General features: G+C 40.6%; 1 protein-coding gene across 4 annotated transcripts in view; it reads left to right on the forward strand.

The window, feature by feature from the left end:
* Positions 1-24,063, forward strand: part of FRMPD4 (FERM and PDZ domain containing 4) — a 742,584-nt gene that overhangs the window by 687,618 nt on the left and 30,903 nt on the right. For all 4 annotated transcript variants that reach the window (XM_074324291.2, XM_019746300.3, XM_019746299.3 and 1 more), the window contains 5 exons: positions 2,390-2,435; positions 10,087-10,191; positions 12,686-12,793; positions 17,304-17,435; positions 19,555-19,674. In XM_074324291.2, the coding sequence (XP_074180392.2) occupies positions 2,390-2,435; positions 10,087-10,191; positions 12,686-12,793; positions 17,304-17,435; positions 19,555-19,674 (511 nt within the window). The remainder of the gene's footprint in view (positions 1-2,389; positions 2,436-10,086; positions 10,192-12,685; positions 12,794-17,303; positions 17,436-19,554; positions 19,675-24,063) is intronic.

Genomic DNA, 24,063 nt, shown 5'->3' on the forward strand with positions numbered 1-24,063 from the left:
CTAAGCAACCCAAAGCACTCCAGACTATATTCTTCTTGTCTGGCAGGTGATAATTAAGTACTTATAGATGAGAGAAAGCAAATGAAACCCCTTCCCAGAACTGCTGATAGATATCATACTGAGATATTTTACATCAATTAGTTTATTTCTAGCAGAATGGTGATCAACCAGCCCTCTGGAATGGTGGGAACCATTCCTGGGGACCACCAGCATCTGTCCCCTTTACTCCTAGTCAGCCATGTATGTGACTTGGCCCCCAACTCTCTTTGACTGTGTCTATTAGTTCTGAGTCTAAGGAAGAGAAGAAATCTGATTGGTTCATTCCAGCACTGGAGCGCAGTCAGCTGTGCCGGAGGATGAGGTGAGAGGGCCCATTGCCTGTGACAGAGGGCTCTGGGAGCAGACTTGGGCAGAAGAGGCCAGGCAGGGCAGACAGGCTCACTACCATGCTACTACACTCATGGGGTCATCAGCCAATAGGGATGTACCCCATATTTGTTCCTCTTATGGAGAGATCTGCCCCAGAAACAGTGGGAGCCCGGGGACTGTGTGAAACCCACCCAGGGAGAGGTCATTTGGTGCAGTGGGATGGGCCCAGAGAGTTGGGAGCCTGTTTCTCCATTGTCTTGGTGAGACAATTCAGGATTACTTTAGAGATCTCCCAGAGCTGCCTCCCCTTAAACAGTTTATAAGTTTGCTGACATATGACTACCCCAAATTTCATCTTCCTTCAAGTTATGAATTTATCTTTTTAATCACAGCTACAGAGTTGAATTAATCAAACTCATAAATTCCTGGTATAAAATTATTTTCTCCATAGACCCATGCAAGGCCCCTCTCTGGTTTTATTTATTTATGTTCACATCCACTCCTATCTCCCCCAAGAGAAAACCGTATGTTTAGTATGTATCCTGTCATTTTTTCATTGCATTATTCCAATTATATTGTTGCTGTTTTGCATACAAGTGCTTTGAGCCTGAGTGAATGGTATTATATATTTCACACTGTTTCACGTGTAGCTACACGTGCTGACGTGCTCACCAGCCATGCATGATCGTGCATCTTATCCACGGAATTCTCCTTTGATTACACTGTTGCTCTATTACCCCGTCTAAGGGGAATACTGGCTGTCTACTCCAGTTACTGGGGCTCTCTGCCAGTGCTTGGCAACTGGGAACTCATGGGAGCAGATGGGCCGCTGTCAACGGTATCCCGCTCTCCTCACCATCAGTGTCATCCTCAGTATTCTGAGTCTTTCTCAAGTTCCTTGAGTTCTAGTCTTCCTTTCCCTGGTCCACTGATTTCTCCACCACCTACCCCACCCCCACCCAGTCCTTCCCTCAGGGCCCACACCCACCGCTGCTGTGGCAAGTCAGTAGAACGTGATCCAACCTAGCCGGGCATGAGTGGGCCAGACCACACAGCAGCTAGTGCTGGAAACGCAATTTGTCGTGGCTTCTGCAAGGGAACAACCCTGCAACAGATCCCTTCCACTTTATTCGTTTGAGCAATAAATCACAAGAGCAGGGAATTAATTACAACCTAAAGTAGGAAAAGTCAGCTTCTCCTCAAAGTGGCAACTGACCTTTCTCCTACTCATGATAAAAAAGGAACAAAGGAAGGAAGGAAGAAAAACTATTATAACCCATAATATGATTTTTCCCCAAGGGTTTGAGTTATTTGAAAGGTTTGGGTTACTTGGGGGAAATTAAATAAACCATTATATTACATTGTTCTGCTTTTAGCTACAAAGTGTTCCCTATTGTGAACAATATTTCGCAGTGAGTGCCTGTCTGAAATATTTATTGGCCCAAGGTCCTAGGTATTATTACCGCGAACTCAGGAAGCCACACAGCATGGGAAATGATGTTTGCTGGGAAGCTGTTTTTACATAAAAACCTACAGTGACATTTTATTTCATGATGCTGTTTCTGAGAAGATAATGACATTCACCGAATTGATAGAATCTTTACAAAAAATCTATCCCCCTTACAGAAAATTACACAGAAATTTTTAAGAAGCTAAAGGCATATCAGAAGGGGAGAATCAATTTTGAGAGCAGCGAAAAGTGTAGAGACTGAGTCAGTGCTTCTAAAGCCAATCTTCTCTCGGCAAGTTTTATTTTAAGGCCCTGCCATTCGGCTTCGCAGATAATATCACCCACCATACACTGCGTGGGAAGCTTTCAATCGGCCTGTTTGTTCCACTGGGTGAACACTTGATTCAGGTTTGCTCTGCGGTCTGAAAACCCACTTCTGAGCCGCTTCATTCTTTGCCCTCTGAGCCCAAGGAACATTCGCCAACGCATCACACATTTCATTTCTAAAGAACATTCACCGAGTTTGGGCTCTGTGCCTTTCATAAATATGTTTGTTTTTTTCTCTTACAGAAGCTGCAAAGAATCGATACTCCTGACTGTCATTCAGCCTTACCCTGTAAGTGTCCTGTGAGTAGAAGTGCCATCGTATGATCTCCAGCTTCTTGTCCCCTCCTCCCATTCCAGTAAAACCATGACGATGAGTAACAGCAGAGAAAAATAGCATGCCTGCACAATACGAGTCAGAAATCTTGATTATTTGTATTTCATACTTCCCAATCATGGGAGAGAGAAAGGAAAGTAACGCATTTCCTCAATATCTTGAAAATCAGCTATTCAGACCTATGTGATTCTCATATCTGGAAATGACACAAAACTCAAGACTTTCTTGTAGTTTCCAGCTTCAGAATCATAAATCTAATGGGAATATCTAATTGTAGGAAGTTGAAGCATGATTGTTTTCCTTATCCCCACCTAAATAATTTGATAGAGAACTGGATATTTCAGTGAGACCTGCTTTAAAGGTGGGTATCAGAGGAAATAAAGCCATCGAAATTTTATTCAGCAGCCTTGGTCAGGAGAATAGGAGTGATTAAAATTACACTGTCTTCAGTTCCCGTGATTTTTTAAAACACAACTTTAATCATGGTATAATTCACATATCATAAAATTTGTCCATTTTAAATGTATAATTCAACGATCTTTATAAAATTTACTAAGGTACACAGACATCACCACAATCGGGTTTGAAAACACCTCCATCGCCCCAATAAGATCCCTCATTGCCATTTACAATGAATCCTCCTTCCCACCTCAGTCCAGCAACCACTAGTTTACTTGCCATATCTATAGAGTTGCTGTTGCTTGTGAATTTCATACATTGTCAGTTGAACTGAAAAATGCAGAGGCTAATTCCTTCTGATTTTCCCCTCAACTTTTACTGTCAGTACCTGTGTGGCCTCCTCACGGAGTGGCAGAGATTCCTACCTCGTGACACTTCTATTTTCTTCCCCATAGAGTTGGAGTGTTTCTACATCAATTAAAAGGCTCTGGTATTAGCCAATCTCTGTCTTCTGACCAAACTCTTCATCTCCCCGTCCTAGAATTTTCTTCCTAAGCACTATAAGCTAGGCATTTTAGGCAGGAAAACTCACATGTATTCAAGATTCGAAGCGCACAAATAGAGCTAACCAAGACAACAAATTATGCCATGCAGGATGAATTACATATATTAAAAGCTCTGTTTAATATTGACTGTTACTGTTAGTCCCATCTCTTTGACACACACACACACACACACACACACACACACACACACACACTTGGATTTGTAAACTAAGGAAATGGCAGGATGTAAGAGAACCAGGATTTGAGATCTAGTTCACAATAGCATAACGGGTGAGTCCCACACCTGCTCAGAACGCTGGTTTTCTTATCTGAATGAGGAGGTTAGATCGCATGGAAGAGCCTCCTTTCTCCACCATCTCCTGATTCCATGATCCCTTCCTTAGAAAGTACAGCTGGTCTGTTTTCAGATTGTTTCTCTTAACCAAAATGTCAGTCACACTTACTTCAGATCTCTCCAGGCTTCCTTTCTTTGCAGTGAACAAGTTCGCTTTGGTAAAGCCAGTGTAAATGTCTATAATAATTGACGAATTATAAATTCCTGGTAGAACTTTACCTTTCCTGAATTCTCTCCCCCACTTGATAATCTAGTAGCAATGCAAGATCAGAACCATTTGACTCCAAACCAGCTTATTTTTGCAACATGGGGTGACATTTTGTCCCATGCAGTAAGCTTAGAGAATGAGAGGGGGGAGTTTTGCATTTAAGTTAAGGGTTGTGTCCTATGGCTTTGATTGCTCTTTTTGCCATTTGAGTCCGTGTGACTTTGTTTTTCATATGAATACTCATTACTATTGATGAGTCCTAGAACATACCTTTTAACAGAAAATCTGGAATTTTCTAGGTGTTCAGGTGGCTCTTGCTGTTGTGTTGTAGTGAAAGTCAACGTGAAGCTACAACATTTACTAGGAGCACGTGTTGCATCTTCTTATGGCCAATAACTGCACTTCTGCTGCTCAGTCACTCTCCCCCTCCCAGTTCCTATAGATCAATTCTCATCTTTGCCTTTCGTTTGACCAGCCCTCCTTCCTGAAATGCCCACCACCTCCTCAGCCTAATTAAATCTTTCTCACCTTTCAAGTCTCAGCACAAATTCGAAATGCTACCTTAGAGTTTCTCAGTTGGCAGTGTTGGCATTAGGGATGGAGCATTCTCGGTGGTGGGGCTGTCCTGTGCACGGTAGGATGTTTAGCAGCCCCCCTGGTCTCTACCCACTAGGTGCCAGTAGTACCTATCCCCGAGTTGTGATAACCAAAAATGTCTCCAGACATGGCCAAATATTCCCTGGGGAGCAAAATCACCCCCACTTGGGAACTACTGTCCCACCTAAAATCTTCCCTTACTGGTGTAGCCCAAAGTGGCTCTTTCCTCCTCTGTATTGTAGGAGTTCAAATAAAGGAGTTGAAACCCCAAAGTTACTCATGTAGATACATTAAATGTAAACAGGAAAGCAGATAGGAGAAAAGGAAATTGCAATTTTTTATTTATATTTCTGTGGTTGGATTTTCCTATAAGCAAATTGCTTTTCTTTAAAAAATGTTGTTTTAATTGGGTTTTATTTATTTGCAAAACATTCTCTGGGCAATCAGGATGGACATACAGAAACAGGTGACCCACCAGATCAAAAGAAAGTCCATAAATTTTACTTTTATTACAGACAATAAAAATTAGCATTTTAATTTCTTTGCAACTTGCTGGCCAACATTCTTTATGTTGTATTTGTTCTGCGTAATAGGGTCCACTCAAGACAGAGAGCCAATGTTTCCACCTTCTTGTCACACTCCACCAGGGCTCAGGGCACCCCAACAGGACGCAGTCATGGAAATCAATCTCCAATGAGGCACAGGCCAAGGGGGCCTGGGAGAAGATCTTAGGATCCCCAAAATTTTTTGACAAGAAATAATTCTTAACAGGTTGCTGCCTTATAATTTAAGTAATATGGAGGGCGCGCTCTCTCTCCACCATTTTTACTTTATTTCTTAGGAAAAAAATTGTGGAACTGTAGAAGGAGATACAGTAGCAGAAAAATATGTGTTGGTAAATCTTTTCCTCAGAGACAACCATTGTAAACATTTTGGCCTATTTCCTTCCAGTCTTGTTCTATGCGTTGTCAGTAGTTGAGATCATATTGTATGTACAGTGTTATTCTGCTTCTTTCAGTTAGCATATCAAGCATTTTCCCATATCATCAAAAATTGTATATAAGCATCATATATATGTCTGTAAACCATTACATTGAACCAAGATTTACCTAGTAAACTCCCTATCACTGAGCTCTTCATAATGTCTTGTGATTATAAATCATTCTGCAAAGAACACCTTTGTATATAAATCTTTATCTGTATTTAGTAGTTTTTCCTCAGTATGAAATTTTAGAAGGTGAATTTCTGAGTTACTCATGAATTTTTTTTGGTTTGGTTCTGACATACTACCTTCTTCCCTTGTACTGTTACTATTTTTTGTTACAGAACTTTCTTGGCTAGCTCTTTTCTTCTTTCCTTTCCACAGTCCCCAAGTCCAGAACTTCCAGAACTTCCCAGTTCAATCTGACAGAGAGTGTTTAAGGAACCTCTATAACCTCCCCTCACATAACCCCAACTCAATGGGACTTGGGCTAAGTCACTTTCAGTTCTGGGGTCCATGATTCACATTCCCTTGGGTTTCTTCTGGGCCAAAGAGCTGAGGGACCTGCTTGCCTGCCTCTCACTTCCTGCCTACCTTCCAGTGTGTTCCACACACCTGAGGGAGGCTCCACTCCTCACGGAAGTCCCAGTGTAGCAGATGCTATCAGAACTGGGACCATATCCCCTTAGTATGTGTCATGCCCAGCATATCAGCCCAATTTCCCACTGAGAACACCAGTGATTCTTTGCCTGTGTGCTTTTTCTGGCTATAGGAGCATGCTCATGGAGCAGGCCGGAAGTGCTGAGGAATTATCACTCCCGGAAGAGCAGCCATCACTGATTCACAGGAGCTCATGGATAAATACATCAGCTCCCTGTCTCCTCAGTCAGTATAACTGAGGCCTGTGATCTGCCTTGTTTCCCAAGGTTCCCAGCCGGGTTAAGCTCTAGTTGCTTACAGTGGTGCCTAAAAATGAGTGCTTTATTGGCTTATTCCCCTTCCCTGTCTCCTTTCCCCGATGTACCTACCTGTGCTTCCTGGGAGCACCTCCCAAATCGGCGACCTGCTTGTGAATCCTTGTCTTAGGGTCTGCTATGAGGGGACTCCAAATAAGTTATCCAGCGATAACCATGGGCTAGTTAGTCTTCACCAAACGTTTACTCAGTGCCTGCTATATAAGTAGTTCTGTAGAGCTACAGGGATTGCAAGTTCAAGACCTTATACTTCAGTTTCAGAAATTAATCTTGTTTATGTAATGTTTTTCAAACGATGTTCTAGTGACTTCTAAGAGTATCTAAAATCATCACGAGCATGCCACACATTTATCGTGGCCACCTTAGCAGCAGCAAATTTGGAAAGAGGTGCAGGGGTTGATTAGAGGCCTTCTAAACACAAAATTAATTAACAGCAGGAGAATCTGATTATTCTAAATGGTAATTACTTGTCATTTCCACCACAGGATATAAAGTGCTTGTGAACAACACCTACAGGTCTGCAGGTTGCTAAGAATTAATTCATCAGATTTTTGAGTGGTGCACATTGTATATTTTTTGAGCCTCAAAGAGAGATCTGAGTTAAAACTGCAGTCATGACTGGTTTACATTCGCCATGTATCACAAGTAACTCCAGCCAACTGGAATAAGCCATTACTTTGTTGCTTTTAATTCAGTAACCTTCAGACTTTAAGAGCTTATGCTTTTATTATCAAAAGCAACTTTTAAAATATATGTCGGTGATATGAAATAGTTATAAATCCAGAATAAGAAAAATGCACTCATATAGATTCTTAGTTAGACTTTTATCCCAAGTCTGTTGACTTCAAAATATGTATAAAACAACTACTAAGTTAATTACTTAACTACCTTGGCTATCTAGTTTGCTTCTTGTTTTCCTAGATTATGAGGTTTGTCATTAGGGCATGGCGAATAAATATGGGAATGGGGCTGCAAGAGGTGGGCATGCTACAGCTACAGAGAGAAGAGAGAAGCATCCCCAGCTTGGGAAGTTCTGCTCTATGGGGCCACTTGCTTTAAGGGTCAATAGTCCTATCTACTTTCATGAGAACATCACTGCATTCTAAGATTATACACATCAAATAATATGCATAAAAAGCTAAGTTCTGTTCAATATACTTTTTTATTGAGGCAAAGAATTATGTAGAACATTTTAGAAAAAATATGGTGAAATATTACATTAAAAATTCAGTATCTGGCACATTGAACACGTGTGAAATCTTTCATTCCCAAACAATGCTGGAGAAGTGGGGTGTTACTGCATTCTGACATCTCATCTAATTAGTAGTGTCTGTTCAGGGTAGCTTTATTACAGCCGCTTCACTTGTGCTAAACTCATTGTGCCAATGTAAATATCACTTGCTTAAAATCATTAAGGGAGAATAATGTTTTCCCTTCAGCTAAAAAATGGCACATCACAAGCAAATGAACTCACTCCTATATGATTTGTTCGTTAATCATTATTAAACTTGGCCTATAATTACCAAGATACCAATGAAAACACTGCTGTCATATCACTTCAGCTCTACAATAGGACTTTTAAAGTCACGTTGAACATGTTCAAAGCTGTTCTTTTTGAGGAGCAGCCATTCAGAAGGGGTTCTTTTTTTTGTTTTGTTTTGTTTTGTTTTGTTTTGTTTGTTTTTTTAAAGGGCAGTCATTCTCTTAAAGCATCCTGCATAAGTGGAGAAATTAAAGCTCTAGAGGCCGAACCATCATCCATCCATCCAGTATTCTGACACTGGGGTGGGCATGGAGGGGAACTTTCAAAATAACAGGATTCCCCCAGTATCAAAGCAAAACTCCACCCAGGAATAGACCCACACATGTTTTATCATGTTTTTTTCAACAGTGATTTTGTTTTATTTTAGTGTTTTGTATTATTATAGTAAAAACTATTTTATTATTTATTATCTACACATAACATAGAGCTACCATTTTAACCATTTTAAAGTGTACAATTCTGTGGCATTAAGTACATTCAAACTCTTGTGCAACTGTTGCCCCTGTCTAGTTCCACAAATTTTTCTTTACTCCCAAAGGAAACCCTGTTCACATTAAACAGTCACTCCCCATCTTCCCTCCCCCAGCCTCTGGCAACCACTAATCTACTTTCTGTCTCTATGGCTTTGCTTATCCTGGATATTTCATATACTATGGAATCAAGTCATATAACATGTGGCCTTTTGTGTTTGATTTCTTTCACTTAACATAATGTTTTTGAGGTTTCTCCATGTTGTAGTATGTCAGTACTTCATTCCTTTTATAACTGAATAATGTTCTATTGTATGAATAGACCACATTTTACTTATCCATTCAATCGTATTGTCTTTTAATTGGTCTCAAGTATACTTGTATTTGACAACGATGAGAATCCTTTTCTTTTTCGTTTTACTTGAAAGTCAAACTATGGGACACCCTAATTGGCTTTTGTGCCTTGAGATTAATGCAATACACAGAAGGTTGAGCCTCTGTTGATTTAAGAGTCAATCACTAGAATTCTTTACACAACAGCCTTCATCTCTGAAGTCTATATAGTGTGACAAACATTAGGTCGAACCATGCGCAATTTCCAATATTTGACCATTCTAATCTATAAAATAGCAATTATGTGATTCAAACTAAATATTTATGTCCATATTATGTTCAATAGAGAATGCTATTCTCTTTTAAAACAAACAAATCCTGCAGACACCTCCTAGATGTGAGTTCCCTTCCCCTCAGGCTTCATTAAAATTACGCAACAAAGATGATTCTCAGATGAGGTAAATTTACAAAGATCATGCAGCAAGGGCTCACAGTACCCTTCTAAGCAGGATTTCCCATTGCATTTTCCACGTCTGACGAAGAAGAAATGAGTCACTTAGCCGTCTTTCCAACAAAGAACCCATAACAAAAGGCAGAATATGAGGTCATCTTTCAGTTGTAAGTCAAGGCTTCCTCTGTACCCTGCCCAGTAAGATGACAGGTTCACAGGTTACCATCAAGGGCTTGTAACTCAAGTTTCCGGTATATAAGGTGTGCACGTGCGTGCGTGTACTTATCTGCTCACACGCCCACATGCCCTTAATGTGAATAACAATGGGATTATCAATCATTTTAGAACTACTGGTAGCTCTTCTCCACCTTTTAAAATAGATGATTAGTGATCAACTCATCATAAACCCAACATTAGATTTGGCTACCACCTCACCTTCCACGTAGTACTCAAAGCTCTGTCTTAAAATCAGGGTTTAGGTACTCTGACAGCCATCATTTAAAAAAGTCCTGGGAAATGTGAGAACATGGAACACGCTGTCTGTAGTTCTGGTCTGGTGACTAAATAAAACTACTTTAAGAGCATGACAGGGTTTTGAATGCATCCATGATCTGTATTTCATCCTTGAATTGGGCATGTACCAGACACTCCAACATATTGCATATCTGGGAGGATAGAGATCAAAAACAACTGTTACAAGGTGTGCATTATGTTACCAATAACCAGAGAAAATGTTTTCTTTTTTTCAGTCTCCCAAATCAGCATTTATTAGTGCTGCAAAAAAGGCCAGATTAAAGTCCAATCCAGTGAAAGTGCGCTTCTCCGAAGAGGTCATCATCAACGGCCAGGTGTCGGTGAGTTGATAGTCGCCTGCCTGTGATGCAGAGAGAGTCACTGAGACTCTGAGCAAAACCAGTACCCTACTGGAATGATCAATGTGAAACTGGTTGTTGGATTTCCCAGGAGTGTTGAATCTCAGGATTATAAATGACTTGAGCAGACAGCAGGTTGTGACTGATGTATTCCCACTAACATTTCCAGAATCCATAATAGTCCAGTATTTCCTTGAATGCTTCCACTGTTAGAGACCTCACTGTTTTGCAAGGGAGTTCGTTTGATTTGAGGTCACTGTCATGGCCTCCTTTTGAGTAAAATATGGCTCTTTGAAACTTCCACTGGTTTCTTCCCATTCTGCCAACTAAGCGTTCTTCCATGACAGCCCTTTCTGTATTTTGAGAAAGATATTGTGTTTCCACTAATTCTTTTCCTTACCAAAATAAAATATCTCCATTCTTTCAACTAATCAAAGTAGAAAGAAGTTCAAATGATAGAAAGCTTTCCTATAGGCAATCACAAGTAAAGAAATACCACCCAGATTTCCATCACCAGGTCTTGAAAGAAATCATGATTGCTCGGGCACATGATTGATCTTCAAAATGAATAGTAATACAAACATTAGTAGGATGATTTAATTTCATTTTTTTTCCAAAAGAATGTCACACAGTGTTTTTAGTTTTTAGAAAGCTGTCATCTAGGACACTAATATTGTTTGGACATGTGAAATGCCAGCTTTTTTTGTTAAGGTTTTGTTGTTGGTATTATTTAAATAAACTCACAAGGGTAAGATCTCATCCATGCCATGCTCGTTATAGGTCACAAACTCTTCCCTGAGCGTGGTCCTAGATCTGAATTTGAAGATGTAGGACTGCACATCCCGGGTAAAGCACTCATGGTCCAAGTGTCTTCTGGCCCAAGCTTGCTGACCTGTCTGCCCACCCGGTACCCAAGGGATTAGCTGGCCAATCTATCAAATCTATGCTTGTGGGAGGAGGCCTGGGGCTGTCACGTGCTGCCCTGTGAGTGTTTTAGCTGTGGCCTTGTCCTCCCAACAGCCATCTCTCACTCCATCTGCTCTGCTTCCCTTCACACTGTGGTCTGTTCTGCTCATCTCAGTGGGTCCCTGTCATTCTGGATGCAGTTTACCATACATTGTCATTTCAGAAGAAGACTGTCCTAGCTTAAGGCTGGAAGGGTCCAGTCACAGAAGAATCACTGTATCACAGAGGTTGTGTGAAATGTACCTCATCTTTTCTCAAGCTTCCCAGCATGAGATTGGGCCATCGATTTATGCATCTTTAGAGAGAATTTGACTCTAGAAGCTGCTGTGGCAGTTTCACTTTGTACCCAGATTGAACAGGGCTCATTGGAGGTATGTGGTGTGTGAGGACAGCTCGGCTGTGTGTGACAGGGACGTTCAGTCAGGTGTCTGCTCCTCACCCTTTGTGACCGTCTTCACTTCCAGTCTGCTCTTACTCACCTGAGTCATTCTGGGTGGCAGGAAAGTCATGTGTGAAGTCCATGGGAATAGAAAGGAGAGGGAAGAAAATTCATTGAAAGAAATTGGAAGGGAAAGGCACAGAGCCTGCTACAGAAATACTTAGAGATTGAGTTCTCAGGGACGAACTATAGGACATTAGCAAATCTCTGAACACCTCATCTTCAGTGTCCTCATCTGTAAACCAAGGGACGTATGGTTTCATGATTGCAGAGGTCCCCTCAACTCCTATGACTATGACCAGCTGTTTGCGAGTAACACAGTTCACTCCAGGGATCATGGAATTCATCCAACATGCCTTCTTACTCCCCCTTTCATCCCTCCCTGCTTCCAATTACAGAGAAAATTCAAAGGAATACATTTCTGTTGTTTACCTTGGGTTGTGTTTTGCATATCTCTTTTTGAGTTATTTTAAAATTATGCTCTATTTGTTATATGTAGACTTTGTATTTTACTCCACTAACACACTAACCCATTCCTGATATGTCCCCTTTGAGTTTGAGGAACATTCCTAAATGAGCTAAAAAAAGTAACGTTACATTTGAAGCTGATTAATGCTTGTGATTCACTGTCATGACCTCTGCCAGGCGCCAACAGGCATTACATCAAACATCATTGCTGGACCTCGTTCCGCTCCAGACAAACTGTTCTGCTAAAGTCTGGGCTTGTAGTCCCAAACACTGGCTCAGTTACAAAGGAATTATTTCTGTAATTGTGTTCCAATGGGAAACCTTGATTTCAGAAAAGAAACTCATCTGATTGATTTTCTCATGGGAAAAAGTCTTTTATTTGAATCAACTGAGTTAGTTGTAGCTGGAGAAAAATAATTTTTTCTATGAACAACGGAACTCAGATATCACCAAAGGGACACTTTGGTTTGCCTTAGAGAGTTCATTTTTTTTTTTATGTTGCGTTAGAGTAAATTGTAGATATGTGCAGTTACTGCAAAGAGCAGAATTATAATTCAACTGACTTAAACCCCTTCTTCTTTTTTTGTTCTTCTTGTTAAACAGGAAACTGTTAAGGATAATTCACTTCTTTTTATGCCAAATGTTTTGAAAGTCTATCTGGAAAATGGGCAGACCAAATCATTTCGCTTTGACTCCAACACCTCCATAAAGGTAAGAAGACCCGCTAAACTCTGTACCTGAACACTGCCAGATAGGAAGTGAAAGCTGCACTATGAGTCTTATATGGCAGCACCTTCTTTCAGAGCTATCTCTTTATTTCTGAGATATTTTTTTTTTTGGTTGCTTCCAAGTAAGATAGTGTGTGAATACTTAAAAACAGACCAAACCAAAAAGTTTCAACTAAGGTTCTAGGGTGTGTGTGTGTGTGTGTGTGTGTGTGTGTGTGTGTGTGTGTTCTAAAACAATGTAATGTGCTATCAGTGATGAACCACTACAGCTAGTCATTTTAATGCAACTGAAAATTAATTAAAATAACGTGACTGTCACTAAGAAGGCTTGGCACCCTGCCCAAAGCCAGCATGATTTTTCAGCAATATTAGCCACCAAGAAGATTAAGATGTTAGGTATTAATTGAATATCTGGTACTTTGGTGTCCAGCAAAAGCAAGAGTTAGAATAATGTAAAGATAACATTTACTTTTAATTACTGGAAATAATTTCATGGAAATAATGCATAAAAGGCAGAAATGACACATGCTTCTTAGGAAAAGTGGTGAAAAGGAAGAGTCACAAAGCAATGCTATTACAGTAGTCCCCCTTATCCATGACGAATACCTTCTAAGACCCCCCAGTGGATGCCTGAAACCTCAGATAGTATTGAACCCTATATATGCTATGTTTTTGCCTATATATACATATATTTTCACTGAAAGGAAGCACTTTATGCTTCTGTTCGGCACATCCGAATTACCAATGTCACTACTCATGATTTGGAGCCATTATGAAGTAAAATAAGGGTGACTTGAACACAAGCGCTGTGATACCTCATCAGTTGATCTGATCATTGAGATGGCTACTAAGTAACTAATGGGTGGAGAGCCTATAGAGCTTGGAGACGCTGGACAAAGGGATGAGTCACGTCTGGAGATTACATCCATCTACTCAGAACAGCACACAATTTAAAACGTATGAATTGTTTCTCTCTGGAATTTTCCATTTAATACTTTTGGACCGCAGTTGACTGCAGGTAACTGAAACCGCGGAAAGTGAAACCGCGGATGAGGGAGAACTACTGTATTTCAGAGCTACAGGTGAGTTTGCATAATGGGTATCATAGCAAAGCATATGAGTTTTCCTTTCATGCTTCCTTCCTGGGGAAAAAAGTACATATTCTCTTTTTATTGGACAAAAGTGTGTTCAGAAATTGATTGCTCCATAATGCTCCATCAGCCTAAAAGAGGCTTTCTTCAAATGCACAGTGAAAGAGATTTTATGGAGGTAAAAAAAATATCTTATGATGATCTGTACAATAAGGTATCAAGAGAATATTAACTCTGGGTTAAAAATGTCTATCAATAGTCAACCCCTAATTCTCAGTTTTTAAATTAATCAGCAAACCTTATGAATGATTGCATTTCTGCAAAGGCTCACTCAGTGTGCATTCTTGTTGTTATGATACAAGCAAGCAGCTTGTTTTGAATTGATTTAAATAGGTAGTGATTTAGCAGGTAATAGAGCAGACAATAACAGTAGATTGATGATAGAGCATTTAAGTCATCCTTAAATCATTCCAGATGAAATATTAACTTCCTTCATACAAAACTGCTCATTGTAAATGGTGATGACTGAAAAAAAAGTCCTTTTCCTTTATTCTTATTCAAAATCAGTTTATAGTAAGGTGTTACTCTAATTATTAATCAACTAACCTAGGACTTGACAACTTTCTCTGGAAAGGGCTCAAGAGTAAATATTTTAGGCTTTGTGGGACATTTGATCTCTGTTGCAACTACTCAACTCTGCTGTTGTATCATGAAAGCAGTCATAGAAAGGTGGTCATAGTCAGGAGGTTCAATAACTCATTGAAGGACTCACAGATCACAGCAAATTATTATACTCACAGTTACAGTTTATTACAGAAAAGGATACGGATTGAAATCAACAACAGGGAAAGGTGCATAGGGGCAGCAGACTGGCCATGGACCTTCTAGTTGTCCTCCCCCAGTGGAGTTGTGCAAACAGTCTTTTCCTGCAGCAATGATGTGTGACAACATGCACAGAGAACTGCCAACCAGAGAAGCTCACCTGAGCCTTGGTGTTCAGAGTTTATTGGAGGTTGGCTACATGGACATAGCTGACCACCTGTGTGGCTCACCCGAGGTGGAGCTGATACCACATGGCCCAAGGTCCCACCATAAATCACATTGTTAGCATGGACTATCTGGTGTGGCCCAAGGTCCCCAGGTAAACAAAGACACTCCTATCAGGCAGGACACTCCAAGGTCTTAGAGGTTACCTCCTAAGAGGCAGAAGTTAAGAGACAAACCTTTCTTTAGGCAACACAAATCCTTTACTGCACAGACAGTATGTAAATGAATGGGCGTGGCCAGATTTGACACCCCCCCACCCACCCCAGCCATAGTTGGCACACCCCTGACCTAACCGATAAAGCTGCATTATTACAGCTCCCTCAGACACAATGGCCTTATTCTGTAACACCAACTGGTCAGAAAAGCTCCTTGCCATTGGACTCCCTCCCCTATCTGAAGATATTGATAAAGACTTGAATGTATTTTTTAACAGAAATAAATCTGAATTTGGAAAAGATTTCTGTTGTTAATTCCCTCTGGCCTCTTTATTATAGGAACCCACACTAGACTAAGTTTGATTTCCCTGAGGATGGCAGATGACAATGAGAAGACAGGAAGCAAAGCAAAAAGTTCACAAGAAACTTATAGTTATCTTATCTTGTACCTAACAGCCTTATTATCACAACAGACCCAGGCTGGTAGACATAAAATGGAAATAGTATAGTTATAAAAGGGATATGACACTGTTTTATAAAATTGCCAAAATTCTTGCAGTCACAATAGGAAAAAAAGTACTGCTATTGATTTTCCAGTGTCCTCCCTGGTGATTCAGGAAAAGGTTTTATAAAGTATGTATTGCTACACAAGGACGGGTTTTGTTTTCTCTTTCCTGGGCTTTGGGCAAACATTATGAAACAGAGAATCTTTTTAGGAAATTCAATATAGTCAAGGCATTTTTGTTGAATGATTTTTTTGTTGTTGTTTTTTGGTGATGGGTGGGTGTGGGGACCTTTGTTTTAAAGGTGCCTGAAGAAATTGAAAAAGGTCCACAAGAAGAATCAAAACCTTAGAAAGATCAGTAAAAATAAACCAAACAATTCCATGTGTGGCAGGGTTCCTCTCTTTTGGCACTTCGATACTTTGGACCAGAGAATTGTTTGTTGCAGGGGCTGTCTTGTGCTGTAATAGACTGAGTAGCATCCCTCAATGCCTAGCATCCCCTGTCCCACTGTGACAACCAAACATGTCTCCAGAAGTTGCCAAATGTTGCTGTGGGGCAATTTTGCCCCAGTTGAATACCACTGCTGTATGGGATATTTAGCACTGGAGTATACATTATCTTGAAGAGAGATCACTGACTAGTTTTCAAGTACATGAAAAAAGTGTAATGGTTGAGAACATTAGTTTTGCATTGCAGTACACATGTGTTTATGTCTGGAACACCTTTCTGATCATAAATGTTTACTCTTTTAAAGGATTGCTGATGATGCTTGCTCATTCTACCTTCCCCAGAGATTTAAAATAAAAGCTAATATATGTACTATATTGTTACAGTGCCCTGATTCTGGGCCAAACTGTGCTGTAATAGATGCTTTCTGTGTCTGAACTCATTTAGTGCTTATATCTATTCTGAGGCAGGTATTATTATTATCCCCCATTTATGGGTAGAGACGCTAAGATACTTAGAGGTTAAACAACTTGCCCTAAGCTGCACAGCTAATATGTGATAGAGCTGGGGTTAAAACCCAGAATTTTCAAAGCCCACATTCCTTACCACCACCATACTTCGCTTACAGGAATGTAGGCTAGGGGTTGGCAAGGGTTTTCTTGTAAAGGGCCAGAAAGCAAATATTGTAGACTTCACAGGTCACACAGTCTCTGCTGCAACTACTCAACTCTGCCTGTGCAGAGCACAAAAGCAGCCATATATTGAAGTAAAGAGGCATGGCAGTGTGCCAATAAAACTGTATTTATCCAAACAGACAGTGAGCTGGATTTGGCATGCAGGTGATATTTTGCTGACCCCTGGGGTAGAGCACTTTCAGAGGTGGTTTAATTGCCACCCATTTAGAAGAAAAGAGAACAAAACTGACTAACCTGCACAATATATTGATAAGCTTTCTAGACTAAGACTTTAGATAATAGGTAAGCACCTCCCCCAGCTATTCACCTTGTTGCCTGTTTGTGAACTCCATAAAGATTTGGAGGTATGGCAGGCCAGGCAAAGGGTAAGAGAGAGAAGCCCTCATTTCTATTTTTTTGGGGGGGTCTTCGGAGCATCAAGCTTCAGAACCAACCAAAAGTATAACATCTAAAGATCTGAAGCCTATTTGTGCAACACTTTTTGGTCATGGTAGACTCCACAGGAGGGCTACCTTGGTTTTGATCCCATCTTGTCAATGTTTCCTCTGTAAGGATGTCATCTTAACCCTTCAAGAGAAGCTCTCTATCAAAGGCATCGAACATTTCTCCCTTATGCTGGAGCAGAGGACAGAAGGCGCTGGAACCAAGCTGCTCTTACTCCATGAACAGGAGACCCTAACTCAGGTGTGTGGAATTACACCCTCACGTGCTCATGCTGCGGCTGAGAGCAGAGGCCGCCATGCGCCAGAACACCCCCACCCCACCCCGCCTCAAATCCTGTAAATGTATTCTACATCGCTGGGTGGCCCCACTAAAGGAAGCGCTGGCATTAATAATGGATTTTACACCTCAAGGTGATGTTTCCCTTTTTGTCAGTTTTTTCATAGACTCTCAGTTGGTCTCAGAAACGGATTTGTTATTCAACGACTCAGCAGCCCCTCTTTGGGACGATGGCTCTGTAGAATTATATTTTATGTCATTGTAAAGACTTGTTCACCTGTTTTGATCATTGATGTCTTGGAACCATTAAAAGGAAATGGTTTTGGAGGTTATTTAAGTTAAAGAGAAATCATATTTAGTTGTTTTCGGGTCTGGGTGTATACGTCAGACTATTTTTGGAAGCCTGAAATCCCTCCCCCCAGCCCTTCCCACTGGAAATACTATGCGATCCACCAGTGTGTCCCAGTTCCTGGTCGTCAAGATGCCACCCCCATCTGTTCTGTGGGGAGACAAGCAGACTGCATGGCTGCTGAATTCAGCACTGCACTCTGACTTTTCTTGTACTTCACACAAGCAGAGTCTTTGTTGGACGTATAAGGGACTTGAACAAATTCCTCTCAGGGAGGAGAGTTCAATGATGAGAGGACTGTAGGCTCTTAGGTTCCTACCTTCTGCTTTCTTTTACCATGAGCCATGGGTGAGCAGCCCATAGCCCTCCGTCTCCTGCGTCCACTCAGCTTTGCAATCCTGCCCCCAGCCAGAAAGCTGGTCAGTGTTACTACCTCTCAGGATGCCCAGTATACCTTTCAAAAAGGGTGTTTCCTGTTGAAATTCTCCTACTTAATGAAGATAGCATGTAAACTGTAGGAATATAAATACACACATGTACGCACACATGCATGCACGTGCCATGGGGCTCAGTAAAGCTATTGCTGTATTTATTTTGAATTTCTAAATTGCAGTTCACGAACACTTTTATTTTGCCAGATTTATCCGCTGCATAAAAGTAGTTATCAGTACATGAAACTACATACACGTGATGAAAAGTCCAGCTGTGCATGGTCTTAGTTTCATCTTGTTGACTCCTTGAAGGGGAATTGAAGAGCTTTTACCTTCTTTCTTGGAGTCCAGTGCCTTTTCATTCATTCAGCTGTGTACTAAGCGCCTACTATTCATTGATTGATTCCCTTTTGTTGCAAAAGGAGTTAAGAAACTAACACCTAGTATTTGGCACATACTGTGCTGGAAAAAAGGAAAACAAATCAAACAATCCATGGTCCTTAACCCTGAGGAACCTGTGGTGTATTCTGAGCTTCTTTGAACAATTTGAACGGCGTCATGGCATCAGAAGTTGGGTCATTTGGAAACTTGTGGACTCCAGTTTGAGTGCATGGGCCACAACTTCCATCTCCCTACTTTCCAATGTGATGTCATCCAAGATGGACACTGTCATGCTTTCTATACTCCAGTCAGTCTGGAGTCTAATTTAGAAGAACCCCAAAGCAGTGTTATGCAGCAGTAAACTGTAGTGAGCAGTCACTGTGCTCTCCCACTGGGTCCCATTTTGTACCTCCCACCCAACCCTAGCTTTGGTGTGCTATCATAACATCCAGCATCTTCTTCTGGTGATTGCCCTCTGACTCCTGGCTCCCATTCTGTCCAACCTGGAAAATCACATCCCCCTGGGACAGCTCAAAGCCAGTGACTTGTCTGTGCTCCTTTGGCTCAGGTCCCATGGCTCTGTGATGTAAGTTACCCGCCAGAGTCCCCCAAGGAACAGGCGGTAGCTAAGCTCTGCTGGGTACCATGGCCTTGCTCAGCTTCCTCTCCTGCCTGCCCTGCTTCCCCCACTCCCTTACTGGCCTCTCCTGGGACCAGTTCCTTAGTAAGTCCCTCATCTCAGGGTCTGCTTCTGGGGAACTCAACCCTAGGTCACAAGGTCTTTGCAGTTTTGGGGGGATGTCTATGACAAATATTGAAAGAATTTCAACCACTTCCTTCCTCAATGTCCAGAGGAAGTTGCCTTTGCTTCTGTGTCTCTCGGCCATTTCTCAGTCAGCACTGACAATTTTTGCTCTTCTAGGTGACTCAGAGGCCCAGCTCCCATAAGATGAGGTGTCTTTTCCGAATTAGCTTTGTCCCCAAGGATCCGATTGACCTGTTAAGGAGAGATCCGGTTGCTTTCGAGTATCTCTACGTTCAGGTATGTGAGAATTTGTACATGTTTTATATGAATGTTGTGGGATAAATCAACTGTGGGTTGTTTTTTTCCTGAATTCCTTAAGTTTGGGATCTCTTTGTCCCCACCTCAACCTCAGTGCATTGTAAAGTGATTCCATGGTGCTTTTTGAATTTTTACCTTGGATTTTGAAACAGTTTCATACTTATGAAAAAGTTACAAGTGGTAAAAGAATTCTTTGATATCCTTCACCCAGATTCACCAGTTGTTCACATTTTACCACATTTACTTTACCTTTAGTGTTTGCACATGTTCCCTCACCGTCACACACACAATTTTTTTTCTAAACCATATGAATGTCAGTAATCAAAATCATGCTCATTGACCCCTAACCACTTCAATGTGTATTTTCTAGTACCTTAGACTTTCAAGAACTTCATAGTCTTGAGAGCACTGGTCAGTTATTTTTATAGAAATCTCTCAATTTGGGGGGACTCCCCCATTCGGGATCCCCTCCCGCTCAGGAGATGCAACCTCTTCTCCTGCCTCTAATAAACTATCCTCTTTTAAAAAAAAAAAAAAAAAAAAAAAAAAAAAAAAAAAGAAATCTCTCAATTTGGGTTTCTCTGATGTTTCTTCTTGATTAGATTTAGGTTATGCATTTTAAGCAGCAGACAACATGAGTTTTTGTGTCCTCCTTCGTGTATCATATCAGGAGGCACATGATGTCAGCTTGTCCCCTTAATGGCAAGGCTGACTTTGACTCTTAGATACAGTGATGTTCTCCAAGTTTATCCATCCAGAAGTTACTACTTTTCCTTTTGCAATTAATAAGTAATTTGTGAAGAGTCACTTTGCAACTCTCTTATTATCCTTTCACCCACTAGTTTTCAGTATTGATTGATGATTCTTGCCTGAGTCCATTATTATTGCGATGGTTGAAAAGGATGATTTTTCTAATTCCATTATTTCTTCTTCATTTATTAATTGGAGTTCTATAAGAAAGAGTTTTCCCTTCTTTATTTACTTATTCATTTATTTGATACTTAGATTGTTCTGAAATAATCATGATATTCATTATACTAGAATGATTAATTTCAAGACAATAAAACATTAAGGAGACAGTACCCTTTGCAAATTGTCTATATCTGATTCTGGAACAAACTTTTCAGAAAAATAAGGCCTCCAAAAATAACAATCTTTGCTAGTTTGTCCCACAGGGAATTAATCCATTTGATATTTGGGAGATGTTCCTATATTTCTCTATAAATGCTTCCTATTACACTCACGTAAATTCCCAATATAATCACATTAAACAGTAAGAACCCACTTACCTAAAACTTAGGCATCTAGCCTTAGAACTACTCAAAGAGGTTGTAAACCTAAAAATGTAACCTCCCCCACAAAAAAGGGAGAAAAGGCAAAAGTGAGCCCCCCCCCAAAAAAAAAAGGCATGCTCTCTTTAGCTGGGGATACCTGTATATAGCAAAGACTGCTGGAGTCATGAGTAAGGAATGAAAAGCAAAGAAGTAGGAAAAAGAAAATAAAAAACATTTGTCAACTCTGGGTAGTTGATATACTGGTATTAGTTTTACTATTCTCAGTATTTTCTTGTATATTTCTTGTATAGTTTTTGTAATCTTTAAAAAGTTGGATGGGGAAAAAATAGGTAGAAGACAGCAGAGACAAGATGAATGTCAGAGGTTAGAAATGGTGACATAAATTAAAGTGGCAATAAGCCCTGGAGAATAGAAATTAAGTCAGAGGAGAAAAAACAAAACAAAACAAAACAAAACAAAAAAACAATGTACCAGAACATTCCAGCAGAGGGGGAAAGGCGAGTTAAACATTCCCCACCTCAGTGGTCTTTGGAAGAGACTATGGTATTTACAGCTCGGTAGGCTGATTAGCTTTCAGGAAGATAACCCTGAGTCATCAGGAAAAGGTAGATCCCATTCAATATACCCTGTTTATCAAGTAAAGAAGTGTGTAGTGCACTTGACACAGTGTTTGACCCAGAACAGTGTAAGTGTCATGACTTGGGTTTTATAAGTGTTAAACTTTAGTCACCTGGACCCCTCAACAATATTCCTTGGTCCCCAACAGGCCGGGTAATCCAGATGTAACTGCATGAAACAGTCTGATTGTCAGCTGATCTGTTACTGCTGACATATTCCCGCTGAGAACCAACCCAGGGCTTTGCCACCACAGCTCAGATCGTGTGCTATGGTTTTCACCTTGTTAGTTGCAAATTAATAGTTACAGGTGCCGGTCAGTGCATGGCTGTAGGCAGTGAGACACATTCAGTTGTCATTCTCTATAATTAGATACTCATCCATTAACAAGTTGAGGCTTTAGAACCATTTTATTCTGCTGCTGTTTTAAACATCGTAAGCCCACTGAACTTGTAAAAGAAGAACGTGGTTGCATTTGTCTTGGGGTGGGGGAAGTTTTTTTTATTAAAGTTTATTGGGGTGACAATGGTTAGTAAAATTACATAGGTTTCAGGTGTACAATTCTGTAATACATCATCTATATATCACATTCTGTGCTTACCACCCAGAGTCAGTTCTCCTTCCATCACCATATATGTTATCCAGACAATAGTTCAGTGGTTACCAGAGGGTAAGGTGGGAAGGGGATGGTAGATCAGGGTAAAGGGGGTCAAATATATGGTGAGGGGGGAACTTCTTTAGTAGAGGAGTACTGCTACGCATGTTCCGTGTAAGGGGTGTTTGCCCAAATCTAATGCAGCTCATGGTGGTCTTTCTTATTCAAAAGATACATCTCATCTTTTATACCCTGAGACTGTCCTGAGAACAGAAAAGTCTGTCCAGGGATCTTGCTCTGCGGTGAGCAGGAGACTGAAGTGTTTCTACTTTCCCACCTTGGGTGTTATGGGTGGTGGATAAACCACCCCTTCAACAAGTAGCCAGTGGGGGCAGGTTGGAAAGGCATGTATAGTGGGCAATAGAGACCAAAATTAAGCACCCATCATCTTATATATCTTCCACTGAGAATAGGAAATGAGAATTTCTTGGCCTCAGACCCTCTGCTTCAAAATGCGTTGTATCACAGAATGTGTGGTATGCCTAAAATAAGATATCTGTCTAATGAACATAAGTGAGTGCATCTGCAAATGGTGCTGTGTGCACATGTTGACTTTAAAATGCAATAAAAGTAGCTAGAGAAGAAAAGAGTAAGCAGAAGCAATATATATCACATGACAAAGACAAAAATTGAGTCAACCTAGCAGGCTCCTAATGAGGACAACGGAAACAGGTTTCAATAGGGACAATATTTATTCATCTCCTAGTCATCAATGGCCCATGAGGTGTTTTCCAGATTTCAGTGTACACATTAATGGTAAGCCCTAATCATCCAAACTGCTCTAATTCATAATTATAATGAACCATGCTGACATTTACCTGTCCACTATCCAGAAAAAGATCATGACACCAATTAGGAAACAGGATAATACCCAAGGCTACAAAAAGTTTTCAAACACTTTAGCAGTATTAGTTTCCTTTTTAACATCTGACATGTTCACTATAAATGACATCCATTTAGCAAAACAATGACCACCACTTGCTTGTGTAACTGTATTTTAAGTAATGTACTTGAGAGTAATAAAAGCATGATTAGTACCAAAATATACGTCAGACTCCACACTAATTCTCCAGGATCAATCTGAACTAATTATATAATGTAATTAAGTGACTAATTACCTTGATAAAAAATTCACCTGGAAGTCTAGTTAAAATACAGGAGATACACACACACACACACACACACACACACACACACACACACACACACACGGTGTAATAGGGATGGGAAAAAACAATTCCGGTCCCAACTCTTAGGGGAAGCAATAGTGATGACTCACCCTTATAAAGCATATTCCATTTTAATGAAACATCCTTACAAGTATACCAACAACCTTGAGAGTTGTTGTTAGCCCATTTTTCATATTAGGAAACTGAGACTCAAGAGAGATGAAATCCCATGTCCAAGGTCTTTTGAGTAGTAGTTGACAGAGCGTAGGGTTGAACCTGGGGCTTTTGTCTCTAAATTCCTTGTTTAAATCCTGTTTCAAATCCACTGTGCAATAGTTCTCATAGAAGAAAGTGAATTATCAAAAAACTATAATTGCAGTGCTTATTTTGGCCTGGCACTCTGCTGAGTGGCTTCCTCACCCTCATGAGACTCTATAAAATGACCCTGTCTTGGCCCTCAACCCTGTGGTGCCCCATTATGGGAAACCCTCAACACTTAGAAATAGCTGGTAAACCCAAGACTATCAAAACAAAATGGCAGCGTGGAATTGCTCTCAGGGTCTGCCTTCACTCAGAAGGCCCTATCTCCCACCTCATGTCTGACCCACTTCCAACAAGCAGTGCTGTGCAAGCC

The sequence above is a fragment of the Rhinolophus sinicus genome, chromosome 18, assembly GCF_057876585.1.
Source record: "Rhinolophus sinicus isolate RSI-liver-muscle chromosome 18, RSI-T2T, whole genome shotgun sequence".
Lineage (NCBI taxonomy): Eukaryota > Metazoa > Chordata > Mammalia > Chiroptera > Rhinolophidae > Rhinolophus > Rhinolophus sinicus.